General features: G+C 44.9%; 2 protein-coding genes across 2 annotated transcripts; one reads left to right on the top strand and one right to left on the bottom strand.

Annotated features, from left to right (window-relative positions):
- Positions 1–1,302: 1,302 nt before the first annotated feature.
- Positions 1,303–19,071, bottom strand: GSTK1 (glutathione S-transferase kappa 1). The gene is made up of 8 exons (XM_090044023.1): positions 18,940–19,071; positions 16,099–16,180; positions 14,889–15,017; positions 13,397–13,497; positions 12,925–12,960; positions 8,121–8,237; positions 7,490–7,583; positions 1,303–2,135 (listed from the first exon to the last, which is right to left on the bottom strand). Exons 1-8 carry the CDS (start codon positions 19,006–19,008, stop codon positions 2,086–2,088), a joined length of 678 nt encoding a protein of 225 aa, XP_089900149.1. The 5' UTR covers positions 19,009–19,071; the 3' UTR covers positions 1,303–2,085.
- Positions 19,072–23,354: 4,283 nt separating this feature from the next.
- LOC149866702 (olfactory receptor 2A5-like) lies at positions 23,355–24,284 on the top strand. The gene has a single exon (XM_090041163.1). It carries the CDS (start codon positions 23,355–23,357, stop codon positions 24,282–24,284), a length of 930 nt encoding a protein of 309 aa, XP_089897289.1.
- Positions 24,285–25,235: the final 951 nt, after the last annotated feature.

Below are 25,235 nucleotides of genomic sequence, written 5' to 3'. Positions count from 1 at the left end.
TAACCACACAATGAAGGTTTCTTATAGCTAATGAGATCTGGTCTGGAGAAGTCAGGGTGAGGAATAGGAAGAAGTGAGGACAGGTGATCACTTGAGAGGCACTGATAACTATAAAATATGAGATTAATAGTGTTTCCCTCTCTATTTCTCTCTCTGGATTTGCTGAAGGGAAGAGCCTTAGGCTAGGAACACACGTTACATGTCTCTGGACAGGTGTGCCTGCATTTGTCCTAAGGAAGAAAGTCTGAGGATTAGCATATACAGGCAGTCCTTGACTTACGACTGTTCGAGTTATGACAAATGACATTTATGACCTTTGTAAATGACAATACTGTTTTGACTTTGACGCTGGACGCATCTGCCGGGGCAGGGCAGGGCAGCCACGTCTTGTCCAGGAGGTGTGAGGAGGCAAGGGCGGCTCCAGCTGCTTTTTTGGAGGCAATGCAGTGGTTCTGTTCTGCCCCGGCTGGGCAAGCAGCAAGAGGGCACAGCTCCTGCTCCCAGCACCTTCTGCCACCCACCTGGAGCACAGCCTGGTGCAACCCCAGCCCTGCCTACCCCAAAAAGATCTGGGGGCATGTGCCTCATCCCCATGCCCTCCTGGACCGGCAGTGGGAGTAGTGGCGAGAGCCTTTCTGAATGGCAATTTTTCCTCAGAGTTACATGATTTATATTGGTACAAGTGTGTACATTTTTACCCCAGAGCTCAATTTTTACTCCACGCTGAAGTCAAATTAGTTCTCTCTGGGCATGTCTATGCAAGCTATTAGCATGCAACAATAAACTTTGGTACATATTGTGCCAGATTCATTGCTCTGGGGTGTACTATTTGAACGTGTGCCCAGGACCGCAGCATGTTGAGCTGGGTAAAAGCAGTCCCTGTTGGCAGAAGGCCCAGGGGGGAGGCGTTAGCCTGCCAGGCTGGGGCTGCTTCAATGTGGGGCTAGCTGGCAGGTAGACCCTGCACTGAAGCAACTTTGCACCTCAGTCAGCCAGGTCTACATGTACACTGCTGCACATGAAAAAAATCCACAGCATGGTATTACTTGTATTTACAAGTACTACATTGCTACAAAGTTAATTAGTTTCCTGAGGCTAATAGGACTGAACATGTAGACTTGAGATATTTACTGTGAGATATTTACTACTCTTCAGTAAACTACACACAATAAATGTGTAGACGCGCCCAGTAAATGTGTTGTATGTCCACATCCTAAGAGACAATTAACACAGGTAGAGAAATACCTTTGTGGGGGGGGCATAGTTTAAGTGCCCCAGCAGAATAAAATGGATGCCAGGATATTATTTTGACAAGGTAATTTTTATAGTAGCATTTTATTTTGGGGGGTTAACAGCCAGTACATCCCAAAATACAAAACTTCCAGGTTACCATGATGAAACTTATTTATGATAATGACAGAAGACAGAAACAAATCACAATATGGTAAATCATATTGGAAATCAAAATGAATGTCGAAGTGAGGGTAATAACATGACAATTCATGGATAACACACATATGTAAAAGGCACTGCTATGACAGAACTCTTGGCCCTGTAGACAGGATGGGTGAGTTTGCAGCTGTAACTTAAAATTTCCTCAGCTGTTTCACTAATAACCAAATACTGTCTGTACTGGGCAGACTGAGATAGGAACCTTTCTCACCCTCTCTCTCCAGGGGGGTGAAATGGATTTAACTGTTTTCAGAAAGACTGAAAACTACTTTCAGCATGCAGTCCAGCAGTGACACAGAACTTTACTCAAACTCATCAGCCAACCAAAGCTGTGCTGTTACCATTAGAATTTATTATTACTTAGTGCTACCATGATCCCATCCTGCCTTGAAAACCTGTCCCTATGGAGGAAAAGTTGAAGAGATCACTGTCACCTGCTGAAAGGCTCTGCACTTATGAAACGGATCTTGAACCTTGGAAAATCTGGAGCCTTCTTACAGAGGTCCTCAAGGAAACACTGCTACTCTTCTGCCTCTCTGCATGATAGATGCTGTCTCTGGAATAGGCATTATTGCTTTATTTATTGAAAAATGTTATCTGTCTTCTGGTTTTCATGTATTGCATCTGAATTTCTCACAACTTGGGATTTGGAGATGCAGGAACTGGTCCCAGCCATTTCTCTCCTGTTAAGACAAATAAGCATAAAACATTACATCTCATGTGCAGAGAGTCTAGCATGAACAGCAACACCTCCTGTAGCTGGATGATTCTGTACCTGCTTTTCTTGGAAAAAAATAGTTGTCATGCTACATTAATATTGTCATTGGGACACAGACCTTTTATAGTTAGTTTACTAGATTAAGCTAGCACAGGTATGCATCACAGAATGAAAGGATAGCTAAATAATTCTGTACTTTAAAGGTCTCCAACCTCTAGAGTCATGATATAGACTCTAATCAAACCTTGTACCCTCAGCTAGTTTCCTCAAAGACAATGTTGAAATGGCATGATAATTACAGTTGGGCAAGATACTTTTTTTTCAATCTTGCAAGCATTTTTGATATTTTTACCATTCCACATCAGTAAAAAGCCAGGGCCTTGAGGGGGTGAGGGGAAGAGGGATGGAAGGGTAGGAAGAAGAGGTGAGTTTGACGCTTAGGATACTTATCTGGTTCACGTTCCTACTTTGTCTGATTTGGAGCAAGCACTTGACACAAGGGTCCCCCCCACCCCATCCTAAGGTGCATGTCCTCAAGACTACTGGCAAATCTGGAATAACTCATCACTCTAATTTTGACCAGAGTTGATATCATGGACCCAAGAAACCCTTCCAGGCAAAAGTTTTGTTGAACTCAGAATCATAGATAAGTAGGGCTGGAAGAGACCTCTAGGGCAGTGCTTCTCAAACTATCTGATGTGGTGGACTGGCAATTTCTTTCCCAGTGGGCCAGGGACCGGTGCCCAGTTCAGCCGGTGGCAGTGAAGTGCATGTAAAAGTGCTACACAAATGTATGACCGGCTGTTTCTTTCTCTTTCCTCACTTTGCACATGAACAGACCTCTTGCAGCAGCTTGGCAATCTGCCAGCTCAAGGAGCCTGGAGGGTAGACTTAGCTCGAGGGGCCTAGGAGTGTCTGCAGGCTGGTAAGGACTACAGCTCAGCTGCAGAAAGTGAAATATGATTGTAGGTTGCCTAGAAGGACTGGGCCAACTGATTCAGATAATGAACTTGTCCACAGGAAGAAGGCTCCTGGGGAAAAAAGCCAGGGAGAGAGACACTTTGGGGGAAGGAACTGCAGTGGGAGAGTTAGGCTTCTAAAGAGAGGAGCTGGGGACAGACAGACAGTTGGGAGACTGAGAGCTGAGCAACTGAGAAGCTGGGAGCCAAAAGGGAGAGAGCTGATGGGTCAGCAGAGCAGTGCCTGGGGACCCTGCCAGGAGTGCTTTTCTCTTGGAAGATGGCCAGAACCTGTGAGTGCATCAGAGACTGTGTATGGCCTATGTTGTGTTTCATAGATTTCATAGACATCAGGGCTGGAAGGGACCTTGGGAGATCATCCAGTCCAGCCCCCTGCCCAAAGGGCAGGAAGTCAGCTGGGCTCATAGGATCCCACCAAGATAAGCATCCAATTTACTCTTGAGGGTGTTCAATGTAGGTGCTTGAACCACCTCCGCTGGCAGACTGTTCCAGACCTTGGGGGCTTGGACAGTAAAGAAATTCTTCCTTATGTCCAGCCTGAAACGGTCTTGCAGGAGTTTGTGACTGTTCGACCTCGTCATCCCTTGGGGCACTCTGGTGAACAAACATTCCCCCAGATCCTGGTGGTCACCCCTGATAAACTTATGGGTGGCCATCAGATCACCCCTGAGCCTACGCTTTTCCAGGCTAAAGAGTCCCATGGCTCTCAGCCTATCATCGTAAGATCTGTTTTCCTGACCTCTGATCATGCGCGTGGCTCTCCTCTGGACTCTCTCAAGCTTCTCCACATCCTTTTTGAACTGTGGAGCCCAAAACTGGACGCAGTACTCCAGCTGCGGCCTCACCAAGGCCGAGTACAAGAGGAGAATGACATCCCGGGATTTGCTCGAGAAGCATCTATGGATGCAAGCCAGCGTTTTGGTCGCTTTACTAGCCGCAGCATCGCATTGCAGGCTCATGTTCATCTTGTGGTCAATGATGACCCCCAAGTCTCTTTCTTCTGTAGTGCTATCCAACGTAGCACTGCTGAGCCTATAAGGATGCTGCAGGTTTTTCCTCCCAAGGTGGAGAACCTTGCATTTTTCAGTGTTAAACACCATCAGGTTCTCGTCTGCCCATTTGCTGAGCTTGTCCAGGTCAGCCTGGATCTCCCGCCTATCTTCTGGCGTGGATGCTTTGCCCCAAAGTTTGGTGTCATCGGCAAACTTGGCCAGTCCACTCCTGACTCCAATGTCCACATCATTAATGAAGATATTGAACAGTATGCGTCCAAGGACAGAGCCTTGAGGGACCCCCGCTGGTCACAGGGCACCACGATGAGTTGCCATCAATTACAACCCTCTGGGTCTGACCATGGAGCCAATATCCCAGCCAGCGGATTGTGGTGGAGCCAAGGCCACAACTGGCCAGTATGGCCAAGAGGTGATCATGGGATACCAGATCAAAAGCTTTTTTGAAGTCAAGATATATGACATCAATCTCTTCTCCCTGGTCCAGGTGATAGGTCACCTGGTCGTAGAAGGAAATGAGATTGGTCAAACAAGACCTACCCGCAACAAATCCGTGCTGGCTATCCCTTAGGATGTTAGCCTGGGCCAGTCCATCAAGGATGGCCTCCTTAATAAACTTTTCTAAGATCTTCCCCAGGATAGAAGTCAGGCTAATGGGCCTGTAGTTAGCCGGATCCACTCTCCTCCCTTTCTTGAAGATCGGCACCACATTGGTCTTCTTCCAGTCTTCGGGCACTACACCAGAGCGCCAGGCGTTTTCAAAGATCCGTGCCAGGGGCCGGGCTATGACGCTCGCCAGCTCCTTGAGTACCCTGGGGTGCAGATTGTCAGGGCCGGCTGACTTGAAGGTATCCAGCTTCTCAAGGTGTTCCTTCCCGAGGTCAGCATTTATGGAGGGTAGGGGATCCCCATCACCCGGATCTCCCTGTCCCATAGCAGGCATGGGCGTCCCATGGGACTGATGAAAGACTGACGCAAAGTACCTATTTAATAGGTTGGCTTTTTCCTGGGCGTCAGTTGTCAGTTGCCCCATCTGGTTTAGCAGGGGTCCAATGTTGCCCTTGCTTTTCCTCCGGCTCCTCACATATCTGAAAAAGGACTTTTTTGTTGTCCTTGATGCTTGAAGCTAGTTGGAGTTCAGTTGCAGCCTTGGCTTTCCTGGTTTGGTCCCTGCAGGACCGGACCAGTGCAGAATAATCCTGCTTGGAGGTGAATCCCATCCTCCATCCTTTGTAGGCTTTGCTTTTTAGCCGCAGGAGGTCCGCTAGGTCCCTGGAGAGCCAGGAGGGCTGCTGTGCCTTCTTGCTGCCTTTCCTCCGTGTTGGAATAGATTTAGCTTGTGCACTGAGGATCGCTTCCTTGAGAAGCAACCACTCTTCTTGAACTCCCATCTCCCTGGGGTCATGGTCCCTGAGGGCCTGACCGACAAGCCTCTTGAGCTTGTCAAAGTCGGCTTTTCTGAACTCAAGGACTTCTCTGTGGCTGACTGACTTGCCAGCTTTACGGCGGATGGTGAAGGTGATCAGCTTGTGGTCGCTGTCACCCAGCTTCCCATTGATCACTAGGTCGCCGATTAGGTCGTCCCTCGTAGCCAGTACCAGGTCGAGCAGCGCTTTGCCTCTCGTTGGCCCATAGACTTCTTGAGTCAGGTAGAGGTCATCCACGCACGAGAGAAAGCTTTGCGACCGCTCAGATTTTGCTGAGTGATCTTCCCACGAGATGTCCAGGTAATTGAAGTCACCCATGACAACCAAGGTCCTGGAGCAAGCGGCCTCAGTCAGTACCCGGACGAACTCCTGGTCCTGGCTGTGTTGACTCTTGTTAGGAGGGAGATTGCCCTGGAGGAGTAAGGACAATTACCAGAGGCTGTGAGCCTGTAAGAAGAGACTGAAAGACTGTGTGTAGAGCTAGTTTCCCTGCACCTGCTACACCTCTGAAGAACCCTACCATCAATCTCCTGTTTTCCTGACAGTGACCCACTTGTAGTCACTTCTTGCTGCTGACATTCAGCCAATTTTGTACTGTAACTGTAATTCTATTAAGCACATATTGCTACCATATTTATTTGAATACAAGATGATTTTTCCCCTTTAATCAATGTGGTAAGAGGGGAGAAGAGAGGGAAGAAGTCTTATCTTAGAGTACCAGCCCAGGACAGGTGGCAACTACAGCCCTGGCTCCAGGCCTGGCACTGAAGTTGGAGCTGAGCCACCCCTGCCCTGGCCTAGGGTGGCTTATGTGGCTGGGAAAGAGCTCCATGGCTGGGGAAGCTGGATGGGGGAGACTTTGCAGGGGGTGCGTGGGGGAGACCACAGTGTGCGGCTGGGGAGGGAGTTCAGGGCAGAGCACAAAGCTTGCCCCACTATCCTTCCCTAGCCACTTGCCCTCCCCGTCACTTATCTTTAGTTCTGGCTCTGGCTTTGGCTCTGCCCCTCACCCTGTCGCCTAGCTGGGCTGGGTTGGGGATGGCACCACTGACTTGCTTGGAACTGAAGCCAAGACACCACAGAAGGTAAGCAGTGGAGGGGGAGGGCTGTGGGGGCAAGTGGCCAGGGAGAGAGGCAGCAGGGAGTCAGGCACAGGTATGGGAAAGGCAGGTGGCAGGCATGAGGCAGCAGGGGAATAGGCACAGGCATAAGGGGCAAGGGGCGGGGAATGGGATAGAAAGTGTCGGGGGGGCAGGCACCGGGGATGCGGGGGGTACAAGAGCCAGGCACAGGCAAGGGGGGGCCAAGGTGTGGGGGGGCAGGCAGTGGAACAAAGGGTAGGTGTTTGGCTGCCTGTTCTCTGGCTGACATTTTTTCCACCCAGGAGCGGTGGGGCGACGGACTTTAGATGACCTTCCAATAATTACATTCTTTGTGTGGAAAATTGTAACAAATTTATAATTGTCCACATATAGAACCTAAATACCTGGGGGGGGAGACGGATGGGTTGTCTTAAATTTGAAGTTGTGTTAGATTGGGTAAATAGGGTAGTTTGCTTACCAGGTCATGTGGGACTGTATCAAAAATCCCACATACATTATGCCTACTGAATTTCTTTCTTCCACCCAACTGGTTACCCAAGCAATGAAGGAAATACAGTTCATTTGACAGATTTTTTCTTATCAAATGTACATTGGTTGCCCTCTCTCTTGCAATCTTGGCCCAATCTCTTCAATATTTTTGTATTAATAGACTAGCAGAATTATATAATCATTGATGATCCCTGAAGATGACAGACTGATGCAATTCTTCAAGTGGGAAGAAAATACTAGTCTCAGACACTTTCATTTTTTCCCATTACATAACCAATTACAGCAGGTAGCTAACTGTTAAAATACACACCTAAAACAGCACTCAGCAGCTCTAGGCGATCAGAACCAAAGAAGAGTTGAGGTTCACCATTAAGATGGATCACAACAGCTGGCATCCCGAATGCCTAATGTCATCGTGAAAACAAAACAGGGAGAGTCACAAAGAGAATGAGCCAAATGAATATGATGCCAATTTGTACTGCAAATTCTCCAATGAAAAACTGTGCTTTTCCTTTCCTCCCTTCCATTTTTTATCTTCCTCAATCTCAAACCTAGGCTTTATGCACGAAGCCTGAGCGACACAGAACCTCTAAAGCACCACCTTCCCTTGCGAGTAAGGCAAACCAGTCAAACCAGACTTCCATACATAGCAGTAGAGTGCTCTGGCCCCAGGCATGGGCTTTGAACTCCTTAGCACTCCTATCCGTTAACATCCATTTGGAATTGGGCAGGAATCAAACCTGTGCTTCCTAAATAGGAGCACAGAAACTAACTCTGGGGTACTGAGTGAGTTTCTGGAACATGCATTTAGAAGATAAACTAAGAGAAAAGGAAAGAACCATTTGTATTTTTTCATCGTCCCCTCCATCCTCTCTCACCTTTATGTATCACAAAGAAAGCATCCACAGTTCTAACACTTTGCAGCAATAGGAGGTTCTCACCCCATATTTTAGTGCCTCTTCTGTTGCCTCCTTTAAGCGATTCTTTACTTCGGGGGACAGTATCATTTTCAGTAGCTGCTGGGCCAGCTCTGAGGACAGCCCAGCTTTCCTTGCAGCCTGGAGAGAGAAATGTGAATCAGAGCATCAACCACTTTCATGCTAGTGATACAATAAACAACTGCATCTTCAGTCTTGATAGCCTGAAGGTTTATTACTGAAACATAACAAAATACTCCTCTTAAATAATTTTCTGGCAGGATGGTTAGGGCCTTGCTCACACTTGTTGATTATACCAAGGCACTTTTTAGTAGATTTCTGTATGTGAAGCAGAACAGATATCAACTACCCGGGTTCAATATTTCCAGGCTTTTTTGCGTGGCTTTTACATGGAGAGGAAAAAAAGGGAAAGAGAGAACTTAGTCTAAGTGAAACATTTTCAACCACAAAGGCAGAGGAAAAGTGAAAGAAAAACAATTGTAAGGAGTCTAGGCAGAAATAGAAGAAGCATGGCAAACATAAAAAGAATGAAATTCAGAGTGATACTGTGACAGAAATGGTAATTTACTGAAAGCTGCTGGGGTAAGCTTCGTTACTGGCAGGTTGGTAGAAATGGGTAGCTCAGCCCCTAGCTTTATCAATATACCTCTCAACTTCCAAATTTGCTAATGTGTGATAGGAGGTATCTAAACGGGTAAATAAAGTGTCCTAGAGATCATTTATGTTGTATGATATCACACCAAAATTTACAGATTAGGTTTTTTTTAAAGGATGCTGTTTCCTTGCCTGAATGAAATAGATCAGTCCTTTTTAAAAAAAACAGAACAAGTTCTATCACATATAAATATAATGGGCCAGATTCTTGCTCACCTAAGTACCAAAGGGCACCTAAGTACAAAAGGGCAATTCTACTGCAGCCTTTGTAAGTCCTTGAAAGTCTATTAATGACTTTACTTCTGGAACACAATGGACTAAACATTTGGTAGACAAAATTAGAATACTACGTATCTATGATCCTGAGTTCCATCTGTAGTCCTGGAGGAAGTACAGTATAGGGACTAAAGACAAAACTACACAAAACTGATATATTTGGAATACAGATTCTGCATGATAGCATAACCACATGACTAAGCTGTGGGTCAGCCATATTAGAAAACTTACTTCTATTGCTAACACTGCCTGACAGATGTGTACAATCCTTCTGCTAATTTGTTTGTAAAATTAAGATGGAGAATAATACCCGATTAATCTTTTAAACCGAAGTCTTAATTTGGGGTCATCTGATATAAATGGTGGCCTTCAGGTAACCTTAAACCCAAGCTTAAAGGACCAACTGATAATTAACTTTGATTCACAACACAGAAAACAAGACTGGAAGACACCTTCCAGTCCATTGAGTCCTCATCAGATAATCTCTTTTATAAACCTATCCATTTTACAGTTAGGGTATTTGCTCCCAGTCTTCTCACTGGAAGGTTGTTTAATGAACCCCATCGTTCTAAGGGTTGGGAGGCCTATTCTAATTTATTCAGAGACAGATTACACCCATTTGTTCTTGTGCCATTGCATCTTCAAGTTTAAGGAGTTTTTCTCCCTCCCTGGACTTTACACCTACCCCCCTTCCACCCTAGTCCACCCCAACATAATTACTAACAACCAGTTTCACAGACATCATAGACATCAGGGCTGGAAGGGACCTCGGGAGATCATCCAGTCCAGCCCCCTGCCCAAAGGGCAGGAAGTCAGCTGGGCTCATAGGATCCCACCAAGATAAGCATCTAATTTACTCTTGAAGGTGTTCAATGTAGGTGCTTGAACCACCTCCGCTGGCAGACTGTTCCAGACCTTGGGGGCTTGGACAGTAAAGAAATTCTTCCTTATGTCCAGCCTGAAACGGTCTTGCAGGAGTTTGTGACCGTTCGACCTCGTCATCCCTTGGGGCGCTCTGGTGAACAGACGTTCCCCCAGATCCTGGTGGTAACCCCGATAAACTTATAGGTGGCCATCAGATCACCCCTGAGCCTGCGCTTTTCCAGGCTAAAGAGTCCCATGGCTCTCAGCCTGTCATCGTAAGATCTGTTTTCCTGACCTCTGATCATACACGTGGCTCTCCTCTGGACTCTCTCAAGCTTCTCCACATCCTTTTTGAATTGTGGAGCCCAAAACTGGACGCAGTACTCCAGCTGCGGCCTCACCAAGGCCGAGTACAAGGGGAGAATGACGTCCCGGGATTTGCTCGAGAAGCATCTATGGATGCAAGCCAGCGTTTTGGTCGCTTTATTAGCCGCAGCATCGCATTGCAGGCTCATGTCCATGTTCAACCTGTGCTGGCTATCCCTTAGGATGTTAGCCTGGGCCAGTCCATCAAGGATGGCTTCCTTAATAAACTTTTCTAAGATCTTCCCCAGGACAGAAGTCAGGCTAATGGGCCTGTAGTTAGCCAGATCCACTCTCCTCCCTTTCTTGAAGATCGGCACCACATTGGCCTTCTTCCAGTCTTCGGGCACTACACCAGAGCACCAGGAGTTTTCAAAGATCCGTGCCAGGGGCTGGGCTATGGTGCTCGCCAGCTCCTTGAGTACCCTGGGGTGCAGATTGTCAGAGCCAGCTGACCTGAAGGTATCCAGCTTCTCAAGGTGTTCCTTCATTAGGTCAGCATTTATGGAGGGTAGGAGATCCCCATCACCCAGATCTCCCTGTCCCATAGCAGGCATGGGCGTCCCATGGGACTGATGAAAGACTGACGCAAAGTACCTATTTAATAGGTTGACTTTTTCCTGGGCGTCAGTTGCCAGTTGCCCCATCTGGTTTAGCAGGGGTCCAACATTGCCCTTGCTTTTCCTCCGGCTCCCCACATATCTGAAAAAGGACTTTTTGTTGTCCTTGATGCTTGAAGCTAGTTGGAGTTCAGTTGCAGCCTTGGCTTTCCTGGTTTGCTCCCTGCAGGACCGGACCAGCGCAGAATAATCCTCCTTGGAGGTGAATCCCGTCCTCCATCCTTTGTAGGCTTTCCTTTTTAGCCGCAGGAGGTTAGCCTTCACTTCAAAGTCTTTATTTTGCTCAGCTGAAGAAGCCAAGCTCTTTAACCTCCTCTCATTTGATCAGAGGAATGGAGAGCTTATTGTCCATGAATGCAAGGATACAGAATATACTAATGAAATTCTAAGGCAGTACAAAACTGGGAGAGATTGAAAACTCTTTAGAACAGCGGTAGGCAACCTATTCCATCTATGGGCTAGAACAACACACCCTGGGCCAAATGCAGGTGGGAGGGAGCCTGCTAGGACCCAGTTGCTACCATTGCTGCTTTTCTGAAGCAGCACAGGGAGAGGTCCTGCAGCTATCACTTCTCTCTGTGGCAGCATGAAAAAGTGTCCACAGCTGAAGCCTTTGTTGCCAAATGCTGCTGAAAACCCATGTCCACAGGCCTGATCCAGACTGTGGGTAGTAGGCTGCCAACATGCCAGCCAGCTCTGTAACAGGGAAGTCACATCTTGTCACGTGGCCAGAGAGCAGTAGAAAGCTCACAGATAAACAGAAGAGGACAGAATCCAAAGCAGAGTGGAACAGCAGCTGAAGGACTGCCAACATAGTTCATTGTACAAATGCAAGCATGTTAACATTACTACACAGTAACTTACTGCAATAAATAAATTGCTGCTAAAATCCAACAGGAATAAAGCCACTAAAGGACTTTACTGGTTACATAATTCTTTTAATGCTACGATCTGGATTACAATAGCGTAAACTGCCAAGGTGTCGTGAAGCTTTGGGCTGTGTGTTTTTGTAGCACGGCAGAGCCTCGTCTCACACAAGCAACTGAACAAGACACAACATGAAGTTGTCAGCCTGTCTTGCTGAATAAACGTGGACAGCCACAGATTTCCAAGGAATGGCTAAACTAGGCATGGGTATTATGTACATTTTAAAAATTTCTGTACTCTTGTACTTTATCTTTAAAGTAACGGCATGGCTGGAAACTTTGTGCAAACCCTTTTTGCAACCATTAATGTTTAACCACACCTATCAGGCACTTCTTGAAGAAAAACTATAAACCAGAAATTTTGCTGAGATTCTGAAAAAGAATGTGTTTAAGAGATCTCATTGGACATGGGATCTTGCCTTTAAATGGACCATAAGTTCCAGCAATTAGAAAATGCTAGGGAGGAAGATTTCTCCCTAAGACAGAAACAGCTATGTTCCGACACCAGAGATGGAACTATCTGGAGACTGAGTGGCTAGGCCCCATGACAGCAATTTGATGAGTAGCAAAATGGGACCACCCAACCAAATGCTGTCAACATTTTTTTTGTGAGATACAGCTAGAGAACTGAAAAACAGAAGGAAAAGGAGAAAAGTATGTATAATTTTAGAACAATTTAAAAGAACAGCATAATAAATGGGATCCGAGAATAGAATCTAGATATACCAGCACTACCACTGAATGTTTCAGCTTCTAAATCACAGTTTATTTTAGTTAGAAACCTTCTATAGAAACAAACAAACAAACAAAAGAAACCTTAAAACCTTCCCCTCTCTCTGGTGAGCTATTAAATGTGGTTTATGTTTTTCCCCTCCTAGTGTTAACAAAATGTAATGAAAAGGGTTCCCATTGCCCATTCTAGGACAACCTCATAGGGAAATTAACCCACAAATGTATAGCAGCATATATATTCACCTATGCGTTATAAAGAAATAAAAAAGCTCCAACCAGAATGTCTTGGGAAATTATGTCCAAGGTCCTCATAACTGCATGTGATCATCTAACAAATGAAAACAGAAGCAACAGTGACAGCAAGAAACTTACATCCAAAATACTGTCTGGCTGGGTGATATCTTCATCCTAACGAGAGGAAGAAAGCAAATAGATAAATGAATAACTAACTGTTAATGAATAACTAGTCTGAAAGTGCACCTGAATCTGTTTCAGCTTAAGAAAAAGGGAATCAGAAAAAAAATAACCCCCACCCAAAAGGTAGGGATCTCGCTGGCAAATCACCCACATGAAAGAAAAAAGGTTACCATCACTCAAATTGGAAGCAGATTATGCACTCTTTGCAACGGGTTCCTGGTAAAGCAACCATGCACCAGAAGAAAGGGGAACTGAATCGGCATGAAAATATAGCACTTCCCTTGGAGCAATCCCTGAGCCACTATAGTCTTAAGCTTCCTACTGTGACACTTCCACCTTTCTGTCCATATTCTGTGTTTGACTGAGGGCACATGTGGAGCAAGCAGATGGGAAAAAGTGCTGGATGTGGAGCTTGTAGAGTACTTACATGGGACCAGAGGCGCATCCATAGCTCTCTAGACAAAGGCTCTAGAAATTGTGGTTGTATCATATCAACAGCTGTCAGAAAGCGCATGGCAGAAAGGCTGCCTGGGTTTGATGGGGAGACAAAGACACATACACTGAGAAGATGAACAGGATCAGCAGTGACTACTGAAATTTTCATTAGTGTTATACCAGGACAGGGTGACCAGTTTGGCATTTCCTGGGAATGTACCCCAAGAGCATAGGAGGAAACCTATGAAGGTTTTGACCATGTTAGAGGGTCACCTCTACATGTGATTTCCCTAAGACTGTCCAACACAGCTAGCTCTTCAAGTCTACAGTAGGGCTTACTAGGGATAGAGCTGAGTGAGATTTACTTGGGATACCCAAGAGAATGGCTTTAGCCAATATGGTCCACACTAATTTCTGACACAGATGGGAGTGTAATGGACACTTTATCTGGGCTCAAAACAATAGGCCAAACTTTTAAGCCTGGCTTGCAATTTTGGTTGCCTCCACTACTAAGATCTCAAATAGAAACAAGTGAGACCTGGTTCTCAAAGTTCCAGCAGCTTCATCTGATTTCCATGAGAGCTGTAGGTCCCTGGTACCTCTGAAAAATCAAGCACTGGCTCATTAACAGCTGCATAAGTCACTGCAGATTTTAAATTTTGTGTAAGGGCTAAGAGGTAGGTGCATTTACTAAACCTGAGCACACATTTTGCCAGTTATACACATATATGAAGGGAACAGTTTAGGAAGTTTTAATTCCTGTTCTGCCCTGATTCTCCCTGAATGTATTTATTAGTTCTTGACAAATTAGAACATCTGTACATGGAAATTGCTTTGCCATTTAAGTTGTTATTTTTATTGCTTGTTTTCCTGTTTTGTAAGTTATTCTGTTCTCTTATTGTAAGCTGCCTCTGTAGGGAAGGGCAGCAGATAAATCGACTGAATAATAAATCAATAACCGAAAAGCCTTTTAAAAGAAGCATTATAACAAACATACATCACATCTGCCATTATGAATGTTTTGGTTGAATAATATTATGAGTTAACATCTGAGACTTTCAGGATTTGCAAATATTGTTTAGGAATTTCTGCTAGCTGTCCAAATGGTCAAAAGTAATATGACCCTATGAACAGCAGGGACTGAAGCCCAGTCCTTCTAGCTACAAGCAAATAGGATATTTCTAAACTCAGCTCTGTGCCTCATGTAGTTCAGTTCACCATCAGCTTCTACATTTGCTTGTGGGTATTACTCTAATTGTACCTTGTGTCATTCCCTAGAGCCAGTGCTTCAGTTTTAATTAGCAGCCTCTCCTAAGACATTCAGTTTATATTAAACTAGGCACTGGCTTCCACAATGGTCAGAAATGTGGGAAGAAGATAAAGATTATCAACTCATCTTCACCTAGAGCATCAAGAAAGATATGAAACTACAGACTTCCACCACTGTACTGTCATCCACTGGCCCGGCTGCCTCCTTTACTTACTTTTTTTGATTATACTTCCAATGAAATCCTTCGGAATATGGATCGGGACTTGGTAATACTTTGCCATCCTCTTTATGTCTTTCATCATGTACTCCCCACGTTTGGGCAACAAAGCTGGGGCCTGATTACCTTTTAGGAGAAGGGAAATTTCAAATGGGAGATTCCAGTTAAAACTTCAATTAGACCTATTAGGTCTAATCAAGCACAGGCCAGCATAACTCAAGGTGAGATTTTATGCTCATCTAAGAAAACAGTAACTTTGCTCCTTTTCGTTTTGCCTACATGAGTAAACTTTCAGATACAAGCTTAAACCAATATACCCAACTGTAAATCAAGACAGCAACGTCTACCCAGGGTTTTGTACTGGTTTGACTATCTAGATTTTTAATACTCAGTGGTTGCAACTCTTGTGAACAGTCAGGCCCACAGAACAGAGCAGTGCATCAAAGAGGAAGGATTCTGAGGTTCACATGATACAGTTACAAGGGATAACTGTGATAGCTGTAACACAGGATACAGGCTTTCCTTGTATTGTTATGTGTCTGGTCTAGAGCCGTTCAAAAAAACCAGGTAGATGTACTATAAAGTGATTATTATTCCAAATTGAAAGGTGGGAAACCAAGACACAGAGGGCATGGGGTATGTCAACATGGCAGTCACTGGCTAGCTCAGAAATTGGAAGCAGTTTGGCTGTGACAGTAGAGAAGGTGGAACAGATGAATTTATTCTCTTTCTTGAAATAGTTCTGCAGCCTGTGCTGAGCCACAGGTTGCCACAGTTATGCTGTTACTGGGACTCCAGCTAGTCAACTTAAAGGCAGTTCAATTATGTCTACACTGTTCTTCACTTATTGGGAGAAACTATGTACTGTTTCACAGCGTGCTCTGCCAATGCAAGAATGCTCCTCTAATAGCACACCTTCTTGCAGAACGGTGATTGGCGACAGCAACTGTTTGCAACCTTTTTTTGGCCAAACACCCCTTTACTAGCAAGATACTACTGCTCATACCTCCTACACATTCATTCCTTAGGAAAACTGTTGACAGTAACATCAATGCATTACAATGCCATTATTCACCATGCATTGACCAATCTGAAGTTCCATTGCCATTACTAAAATTTAGAAACATACCCCTCAGTAAAGGGCAATGCATCCCAGTTTGAAAATCACTGAACTAGAGCATCTAGATGGTCTCTCTGTAATGCCCACCTGTCTCCTTCATTATGCCTCCAAGGAAAGCAGGACGCAAATGTAGATCAATACTCCAAATGCGCTGGTAGCGACATAGTGCCTGCAATGGGAAAGGAAGAAGAAATTAATAACGCTTTGTACGTCAAAGAGAGCCATGGATCCAGGGCTGAACAAGAAACCGTTCAATGAAACAAACACATCTAGCAGATAAAACCTTATCTAGAGCTGCCTGAGAATATTAAGAATCTCTCCTGGAATCTGATCTTCATGTTGGGAATACTTTAGGGAAGTTTATTATTCCAGATCAAGAGATCCAGGGTTTGAAGTGCTAAACAGCCTGGGCCATCAGTCAAATTTACTCCACCGGTGCCCATGGAGGTCAGCACAGGGCTAGGTTGGATAAAAATAACACAAAATCAAGCAGGAATGATACCAGCAGAGTCTTAAGATGGGGGGACCTCCAGTGGAGATGCATGTGAACATTTCCCTATGACCTGTCCCTCCCATGTGAACCACTGTTACCTTCCCTAACTGCGTAAAGGAGGTTTCTTTTTTGGCCTCATAATATTAGCAACAACTTGTGTGTTATACATCAGTGAAGAAAAACACTGATGAATAAATATCAATTACAAGAGCCAGTGCTGAAGAAAAAAGAGAACCATATTGGAGTCCTAGACTTGTGTCAAATATCATAGGGACCATTGAATCACACAGTGGGTGCGTCTACATGAGACGCTAACTGTGCAGTAGCTTAATAACATTGTGCAGTAGTATGCTGAGCAAAATCTGTGCTATTATGCTACTGCACACTAGCATTAGGTGATTGTGCAGTTAGCATCAATAAAAAAATGTGCTGGCGTACTGTACAGTAGTGCAAGTTACTATGTGTTGATTTGGTACTTGGTTATCTAAGTACTAAACTTCAACGTGCAGTAACTGTGGCACATTAATGAATGTGGAGACACACTTAGTATTTCCCATATTCCACAAAATTAGCCAGTGCACATCTCTAGTTCTACCTGAGTATGTACCATTCAAACCTGTAGGACACTGAAAAATTTAAGGTTTTCTGCATGAATGAACCTGTCCTCATGACCCTTTACACAGTCATTTCTCTTTGGAGCATAAAAAGATGCAATATACCAGATTAACTTATTTTTATTAAAAAAGTCTTATTTTCCTTTAAAGGGCCTGGCATGTAAATGAGATTCAGCTTCTCTGGCCTTGTCTGAAAAGAGATCCTCTCCCTATTGCTGCTCTAATCTGTTCCCACCAGTATAAGATTAAGATACAGATGTGACAGGGCCAGTCCCTGGAACTGAGACAGAAACAAGATTTCAATGTCCCCTTAAAAATAAGAGCGACTTTACTCCCTACGCTGAGTGGAACTTTTATGTTAGCAGCTGGGATGTAACACAAGGCTCATTTTTCCTCAGGAGTTTGCCTGGAGGGCATGTATATTTTTCTCATTTAAAAAATCATTCATTGTGCTACATTTTTTCATGCATTCTGGGATTTGATAACCAACATGATTTTAAACATTTACTAGCGTGCAAGATGCTTCATACTTTTGCCTCCTTTTCCACTATTTACACCATCCTGAGTTTCTTTCAGTCCATGACCACATTCTGACTGCTGTGATGTCACTGGTATCAAAATGGCTAATTGAAACAGAAGAGAGGAAGGGAGCTCTGTGCCAAACTCCGGCCAAGCTCTTTTTTTCTTCTTCTCCGTGTGACAAAAAAGAGGGAAGGTTAAGAGCTGGCATTTTCTGAGGGGTACCTTGAGTCTAAAAAAGATTGAGAACCACTGGCCCAAGGAGTGGGAATCTGTGTGGGCAACAGATAAGATTAGTCTGCAGATGCCATCTGGATCCAGGAATGGGAATCATGGGAAGTCATAAACAAGTTCCTTGTGACAAACCCCACCTGTCAACCTGTTGGCTTTGAACTACCATGGCCAGAGTGGTCCCTGCTAAGCAGGCTCAGGACAGCCCAAGGCCCCCATGCAGCCAACCTTCATCCGTGGGGCCAGTGCCAGATTCAGACATAGACTAAGCAACCTACAGCTTAGGGCCTCACATTACGGGGGGCCTCTAAGCATCAGCTGCTGAACTGAACACGGCTGCGACCTGGCAAACCGCTGCCCCAGAGCCAGGCAGGAAGGCTGCGACTCCTCCTGCAGGGCCCACGGCAGCAGCGGTTGAGGTTTGGGCCAACCCCTGCCGGCAGGGGCGGGGTGGAAGTAACTTTACCTGTGTTTTGGCTGGAAATACCAGCCGTGGGGCCCTGCAGTTGGCCAGGCTGCAGCCGCTTGCAGCCTGGGCCGTGGCACGGAGGGGTTGGGAATCCTGAGCTCAGGGCCCCACCCTGTCACCATCCAGCCTGGGGCCTCAGCGTTAACCCACGAGGCACTGCGGAGAGGCGCAAACAATGCTGCACATCCCAGGAGCATCCCCTCTATCAATTACGAGGTGGATTAATAACTCTGAATTTAGGGAACGAGGAAGCTATTGTTGGCTTCCCGGATTTGTAGTCGTTAAATAAATTTAAGTAAATAAAATTAGCCTATGGCCGCAGACTGCATTCATTTGACCTTGATCGAATGTCCTGCACCTGACAGCAACACCACGTGCACCCTGCCAGGCCAAACGCGCACACGGGGACATGGCGGGATTTTGACAGGGATTTTCCCAATCATGGCTCGGGAAAAAAGCCCCGGGGCTGGGTCGCGCCGGCCTCTCGTCACGGGAAGCAGCAGCGCGGGGCCGTGCCGGGCCGGGTGGCTCGCGGGGACAGCGGCCCTGCAGCGCGGGGAGGACAGCCCGGTCCCGGTCCCGGTCCCGGGGGCAGCGCCCACCTCGAACGCGAGCCAGGAGTAGGGCGACACCACGTCGTAGAACAGCTGCACCCGCCGCGCCGCCGCCATCGCTCCGCCTGCACGCACTTCCGGGGCGGCCCCAGCACCGCCTTCCGGCTGCGTCCGGCCCCGCCCGCTGGCGCACGTGGGGGCCTGGCCCAGGCCTTCCCTTCAGCCGCGCTGGGAGGCCCTCGAGGTGGTGCTGGCTGGTGGTGACGGCTTCCCAAGGCCCCTTCCCGAGCACTGCCGCTTAGGCCTGCTCGTCTGCCGCACCCGCGTTGCTCCACTTCAGATCTGCCCCAGCTCCCAGGCAGCGGCTTCCGGGGAAGTTAATTTGCCAGCCGAGCTGCGCCACGTACAAACGCAGAGGCTGCTAAGCCAGGGGAGGCGGTCCCGAGCGGGTGTCAGAGGGCAGCACTCGAAGACATGTTGCCTCTGGGTGGATGGAGGGGAAGGGGCCACAACAAGGACCAGGCCGGCCTCTTCGTGACTCCCCTGCCATCTGCCTCATGCACACCAGGGTCTTACAAGTTGAGGTTGCAAAACGTTGCTGACCTGTGCTGATGAGTCTGAGTGCGGGGAAATCGGGGGCCTTGGAAACAGAATTTGAATCCTTAATGTAGTGAGCGGAGCTCAGAAATGATTTCCTACTGAGGATCCTCTTGAAAGCTCAGGACAAGCGTAGTGGCTTATTAACCTATCATGGGAAATACCACGTATCTGTGTCCAAGACAGCAGTTTTCCTGAACCGGACTGCAGGAGAATGGCTCTTCTGGCGTGGCTCAGCACCCGCCAAGGTGCAGTGGCTTTAAGCCCAGTTCATGGGAATGGGAGTCTTCTCCCTTGTTTGCATCCAGGGCCTCATGGCTGAGGGCAAGCAAAACTCGGGCCTCTGGGCATAGGCCTGCAAGTAGGATGCCTGCCAAAGGTTTTGGAAATATCTGAAGCCCCAGGTGTGGGTGGAGGATGTTTGCCAGTAGTAGGCCCCTTACAGTTCTGGATACTTGGATTTGGAATTAGTTTTGGCTAATTTGGCTGTGGATACAAATTAAATAATTTTTTTCTACTAATGGCCTTATTCAAGAAACCCCATAGCATCGAAATCAGAGGAAAGAAAATCAGAAAGTTGGATGGGATCTACAGTTTCTTCTTCAATTGTTCAGAGAACCTTTGTTACTCATTATATTGCAAATTGGGGGTGCTTACTGACCAAAGAGGGCATCTGTTGTATTATGTGAAATACCAGGAATACGTGAGTAATATGTACACTTGCATCTTTGAAAACGTACGCAGTTATGTCTGTCAGATTCTTATTGCATGGGCAACATTTATGTTCCGTAATATGGAGAGTCTTGGGTCAAATATGAGACCTGGCTTTATACAAGTATTGGTGAAGTGGCTTTTTCCGTGGAAATACTTAATTTCAGGATGTTCAAATCATAACATTTTAGGCGTTTAACAAGTCTGTACAAAAATACACATTCAGAGTCCCCAGGTTGTGCGTGTCCAACCCAAAGCTATCTTGGGAAGCTAATTTAGGATGGCGCTTCTAAGTGTTAAGTTAATATAATGTTTATACCTTTTATGATTAAATCCTTTGGGAACACAGGATTCCATGTAGACCAATTCTCATGCTGTCAGCTGTATCTTAGAGACATAAAAAAGGGCTCTTGGTTCTTAAAAAGAGTTGGATAGGGTGTGGGGCTTGACATCTTTGAGTCACTCCTCATGTAAATTTTTGTCTAAGAATCATAGCACGTATTTTCAAGGACAGCACAAACATGGCAGAGCAGTAGAGCACCAGCAAGTTGAGGGAGAATGTTTGCTCTCATCAAATAAATGTAGGTAAGCTTGACACCATGTTAACCTTACTCTTTTCTTACCTAATAAAAAGAAAACATAAACCACATGTTATATTGTGTGGGTGTGTCCTACATTCATATTACTGTGTTAAGTAAGAAATATGCTTATTCAACAAGAATAGGCAAAAATGGAAGATCTGGTAGTTGGGAGCAGGTTAATGGATTAGCTAGTCAAATATTCTGCCTCTGGCTTTGGCCGTTAGAAGCAACAAAGGACAGTAAACTTATTTGTGGCCTGGTTTCCTTTGTCACAAGAAATGGAAAGGTTCTTGTCCACTTTTACATGAAAGTAAACACCCCCAAAACCCTTTCAAAAACAAATAAAGCATGCTTCTTTTAGTTTCTGTTGTACCATTCATCCTGTAACATATAAATACGGTACTGGAAGGGCTGTCCTGGGCTGTCCACCCTGGCATCCAATTCCTGGAGCCCTTAGACAAGCAAAACTCCCAGAGACTCCAAGCAGTGTTTTGCCTGAATAAAAGTTTAATACTGACTGCAAGACTTTGAGCTCTATATGTTTTCTTTCACTATCCACAGAAAGCTGTAGACATGGAGATACAATAAGCTGTAATGAAACGTGATTGTGTAATGATGTTATTCTTGCCTGTGGTGCCACAGACATGTAATTTAAAAATGATTTTTTCTCTATATTGTATCTGATTTATTTTCATGCTTGTAAGTTTTTGCCAGTAAACTTTATCGAAAACTGTTTTTGTTTTTAATTCTACATCTTTTAAATACAGAAAGACCATTGCATCTCATTTGAATAGCAAAGGGTATCATTATTGTGAATTTAAATCATTCCTTTTCTGAGGTGGGGATGATTCTGCCCTTAGCAACGGTTTGTACTAGATGACCTCTTGAGGCCCCTTGCAACCCTATTAGTCTATGGTTCTTTTGATGGCCTTGAATGATCAACTCACTAGCACCAACATCCAGCCATGCATGTGTTGGGTAAACTTTTATTTCTATGGACTTGACAGTAAGCCTTTTCTATCCCTGTAATTTTTTCTGTATCTTGTTTTGTAATACAAATGTTTCTAGAAGTATCCCAGTGATGGGCAAAAACTGTAATGGAGAAGCAGTTAGGGTAAGTAAGCATTTTTATCCCCAACTGTAATCAATACTAAATAAGAAAAATGCATTGAACAGAAGGTGTTAAATATTAGAATTGAATTTGCCATATTATGGTAGGTACTTCATCGGGACACCCACTGACATGACTTAAGTATGATAGAAGGAAGCAAAAATAGAATGAGAAAAGATTTTAGCGAACTGTCTATTACTGCAAAGTATAGAGGAGAAAAAGTCTGCCTCCTCTTTTTATATTGCTTCTGACTACAAACACGAGAGCCTTGCTACACTGCTATATTCAGAAAGGATCAAAAGGAACATACATTTTTCTAGCTCCTGGCTAGCCAATAGGATCGAGTGACTAAGGATTATTTGTAGTCTATCCTTAGAATTCAGAAAGTAAATTTTTTTTAGAGGGATGAGATGTTTCATAATCGGCTGCACCTACACAAGACACTGACTGCGCAGTTGTTACCGTGCAGTTATTTAGTACTTGTACAAACAAGTAGTAAATAGCTGTGCAGTAACTTGAGTTACTGAGCAGTAGCATTGACAAATGGCTTTTTTGTAATGCTGACTGTGCAGTAGCCCAAGACTACTGTGCAGTAGTATTGCATCACAGGTATTGTTATGCGGCGCTACTGCACAGTAGCCTCAGGTTACTGTGCAGTCAGCGTCTCGTGTAGATGTGGCCAATGATAATTTTTTAAGGTACGCAAAGCTTATGATACTTAAACCTCAAACTTCCACAGATAAACTGATCTTTCTGGTTCAGGATGGAATTTTCTTTATATGAAGTATTGGTCTTCTGCTAAAATGCATTGTATTCCTTTTTGCCCTTTGCACATCCTCCATAAAAATATCAGGTCCTATACTAGGGCAAGACAGTCCCTAGCAGTAATATTTAAATTTGGAGTAATTATATACTTTTGTGGCATTGCTTCAGATACACAATGTGGTAAAAGAAAATACAAGTAAATATAAGAGCATTCTTTATGGAGGATTAGTATACCTTAAATTTTACTCCCTAAGCTTAGCTGAACTTGTTTTTTTTTTTGGCGTTTGGGATGTGACACAAGACTCATTTTTTCCTCAGGAGTTTGCCTGTTACGCATTTTTTTCATTTAAAAACCATTCATTGTGCTACATTTTTTCATGTAGCCTGGGATTTGCTAACCAACATGCATTACTGATTTTAAAAATTTACTAGTATGCAAGATGCTTCATATTTTTGCCTCCTGATCCACGACTGACACCACCCTGAATTTCTTTCAGGCCATGACCACATTCTGACTGCTGTGCTCTGACTGGTATCAAAATTGCTGATTGAAATAGAAGAGAGGAAGGAAGCACTATGCTGAACTCCTTCCAAAGTTTTTGTTTTCCCCTCTGAAATCCATTCAGTGGTTTTGCATGGTAATGCATTTCACTTTATATGTACTCCAACTATTGCAGAGAAAGCAGCATAGAAGACAGATGGGGAACCGAACTACTTTGACTGAATTCATCCTCCTGGGTCTCTCCGGTGGGCCAAAGGTGAAGCTTTTTCTTTTTGGGCTGTTTTCTGTCATCTATGTCATCACTCTGACAGGGAATGCGATTATACTGGTGCTGATCTGGCTGGATTCCCAACTCCACACACCTATGTATTTCTTTCTGAGGCATCTCTCCATTGTGGACATCTGTTACACATCCAGCACTGTCCCACAGATGTTGGCCAACCTTCTAAATTCAAGGAAAACCATTTCTTTTGCAGGGTGTGGTGTTCAGATATATCTCTTCCTGGCTTTAGGTATTACGGAATGTGTTCTCCTAGCAGTCATGGCATATGACCGTTTTGTAGCAATATGTTATCCTCTGTCTTATACTCTCATCATGAACTGTAGGGTCTGTGTGGGGCTGACAGCAGTTGCCTGGACATGTGGTTTTCTTCTTGCCATGATCCATGCTGTCCAGACCTTGCGAATGCCATTTTGTGGCCCCAATGAGATTAATCACTTCTACTGTGATATCCTGGCACTTCTGAAATTAGTCTGTGCTGACACCCACGTCAATGAAATCATCGTGTTTGTGATTGGTGTTCTTATTCTTCTCTGCCCTTTTGTCTTGATCCTGACCTCTTATGTCCGAATCCTAGGGGCCATCTTGAGGATTCGCTCTGCTGAAGGACGGCGCAAAGCCTTTTCCACCTGTGCTTCCCACTTAACTGTAGTAGCACTATTCTATGGCAGTGCCATGTTCATGTACATGCGACCTGGGTCTACACGTTCTGCTGATCAGGACAAAATGGTTTCTCTATTCTATAGTCTCATTACCCCCATGTTCAACCCCATGATATACAGCCTGAGAAATAAGGCTGTGAAAGGGGCTTTGGTGAAAGTGCTGCAGAACATCAAAGGGACATAAACTCAAATTCCTGTTGAGTATTTGTTCTTTTACTCTGGTATGTATCCCAGGGTGGAACATTTCTGCCACTTCCTCCTGTAAACCATGAACTTCCCCAGGTAATGCATTGTAAAATCTGTGGCCAATCTCTCTCCTTGTAAATACAAAGTAGGGACAAAACTGACCCAGATCAGTTGGCTTAGTCAACTGATGAATATAGGACTGCAGAAAGTAATTTTCAAGGAGAAAGGAAATATACTAAATACCTTTGTCCAAATGCTGAACAAAAGGGATGGATTAATAATAGCCACAGAAATACCTGATGACATCCATAGAGGGGGAGAAGAATGGATATGAAGGGAAAAAGTGTCTCTGTGTATGTATACATACCCATACATATATATGTGTATGTGTAAATATACACACACAGATAGATACATCTATTGACTGATCCACTATTTTAGAAAAATGGGATGAAATTAAAGGTTAAGTTTTATATTGGGCTTTACTTGAGTCCTCATTTTAAGGGGTGCAGATATTCTGGCAAGAGAAGTCGAAGTCAGTGTTTGATAATCACTATGAGTTTAGTAGTATATTTATATCCTGTTAAACACGTAACTCAGGGGTGTCAAACATATGGACCAAGGCCTGGATCCAGCCCATGTCATCTAGCCTGCGGGGCTCTTAGAAGGGCCATGGATATGAGGGCAAGGTGAGTGGAGTTGGGGTCCATCACCAATATCTGGAGTGCGCAAACCCATTGAGGACATGTGCCACCACCGGGGATGAGCGACAGCTATGTTAACCTCTATGACTCCCTGATATCACTCACTCCTTAGCTACAGATGTGTCCAGATCTAGCTTACAAGGAGCCCCACACTTCAGATTTGGCTGGTTGACAGGGCGGGGTGGTAACTCTGGTTAATGTACATTTATTTAGTTCTTGCTAATACAAGTACTAAATAAATATGG

Source organism: Crocodylus siamensis, chromosome 4 (assembly GCF_052110815.1).
Source record: "Crocodylus siamensis isolate JL-2025a chromosome 4, ASM5211081v1, whole genome shotgun sequence".
Lineage (NCBI taxonomy): Eukaryota > Metazoa > Chordata > Crocodylia > Crocodylidae > Crocodylus > Crocodylus siamensis.
Note: the sequence above shows the minus strand (reverse complement) of the source record. Positions and strands in the feature narration are given on the sequence as shown.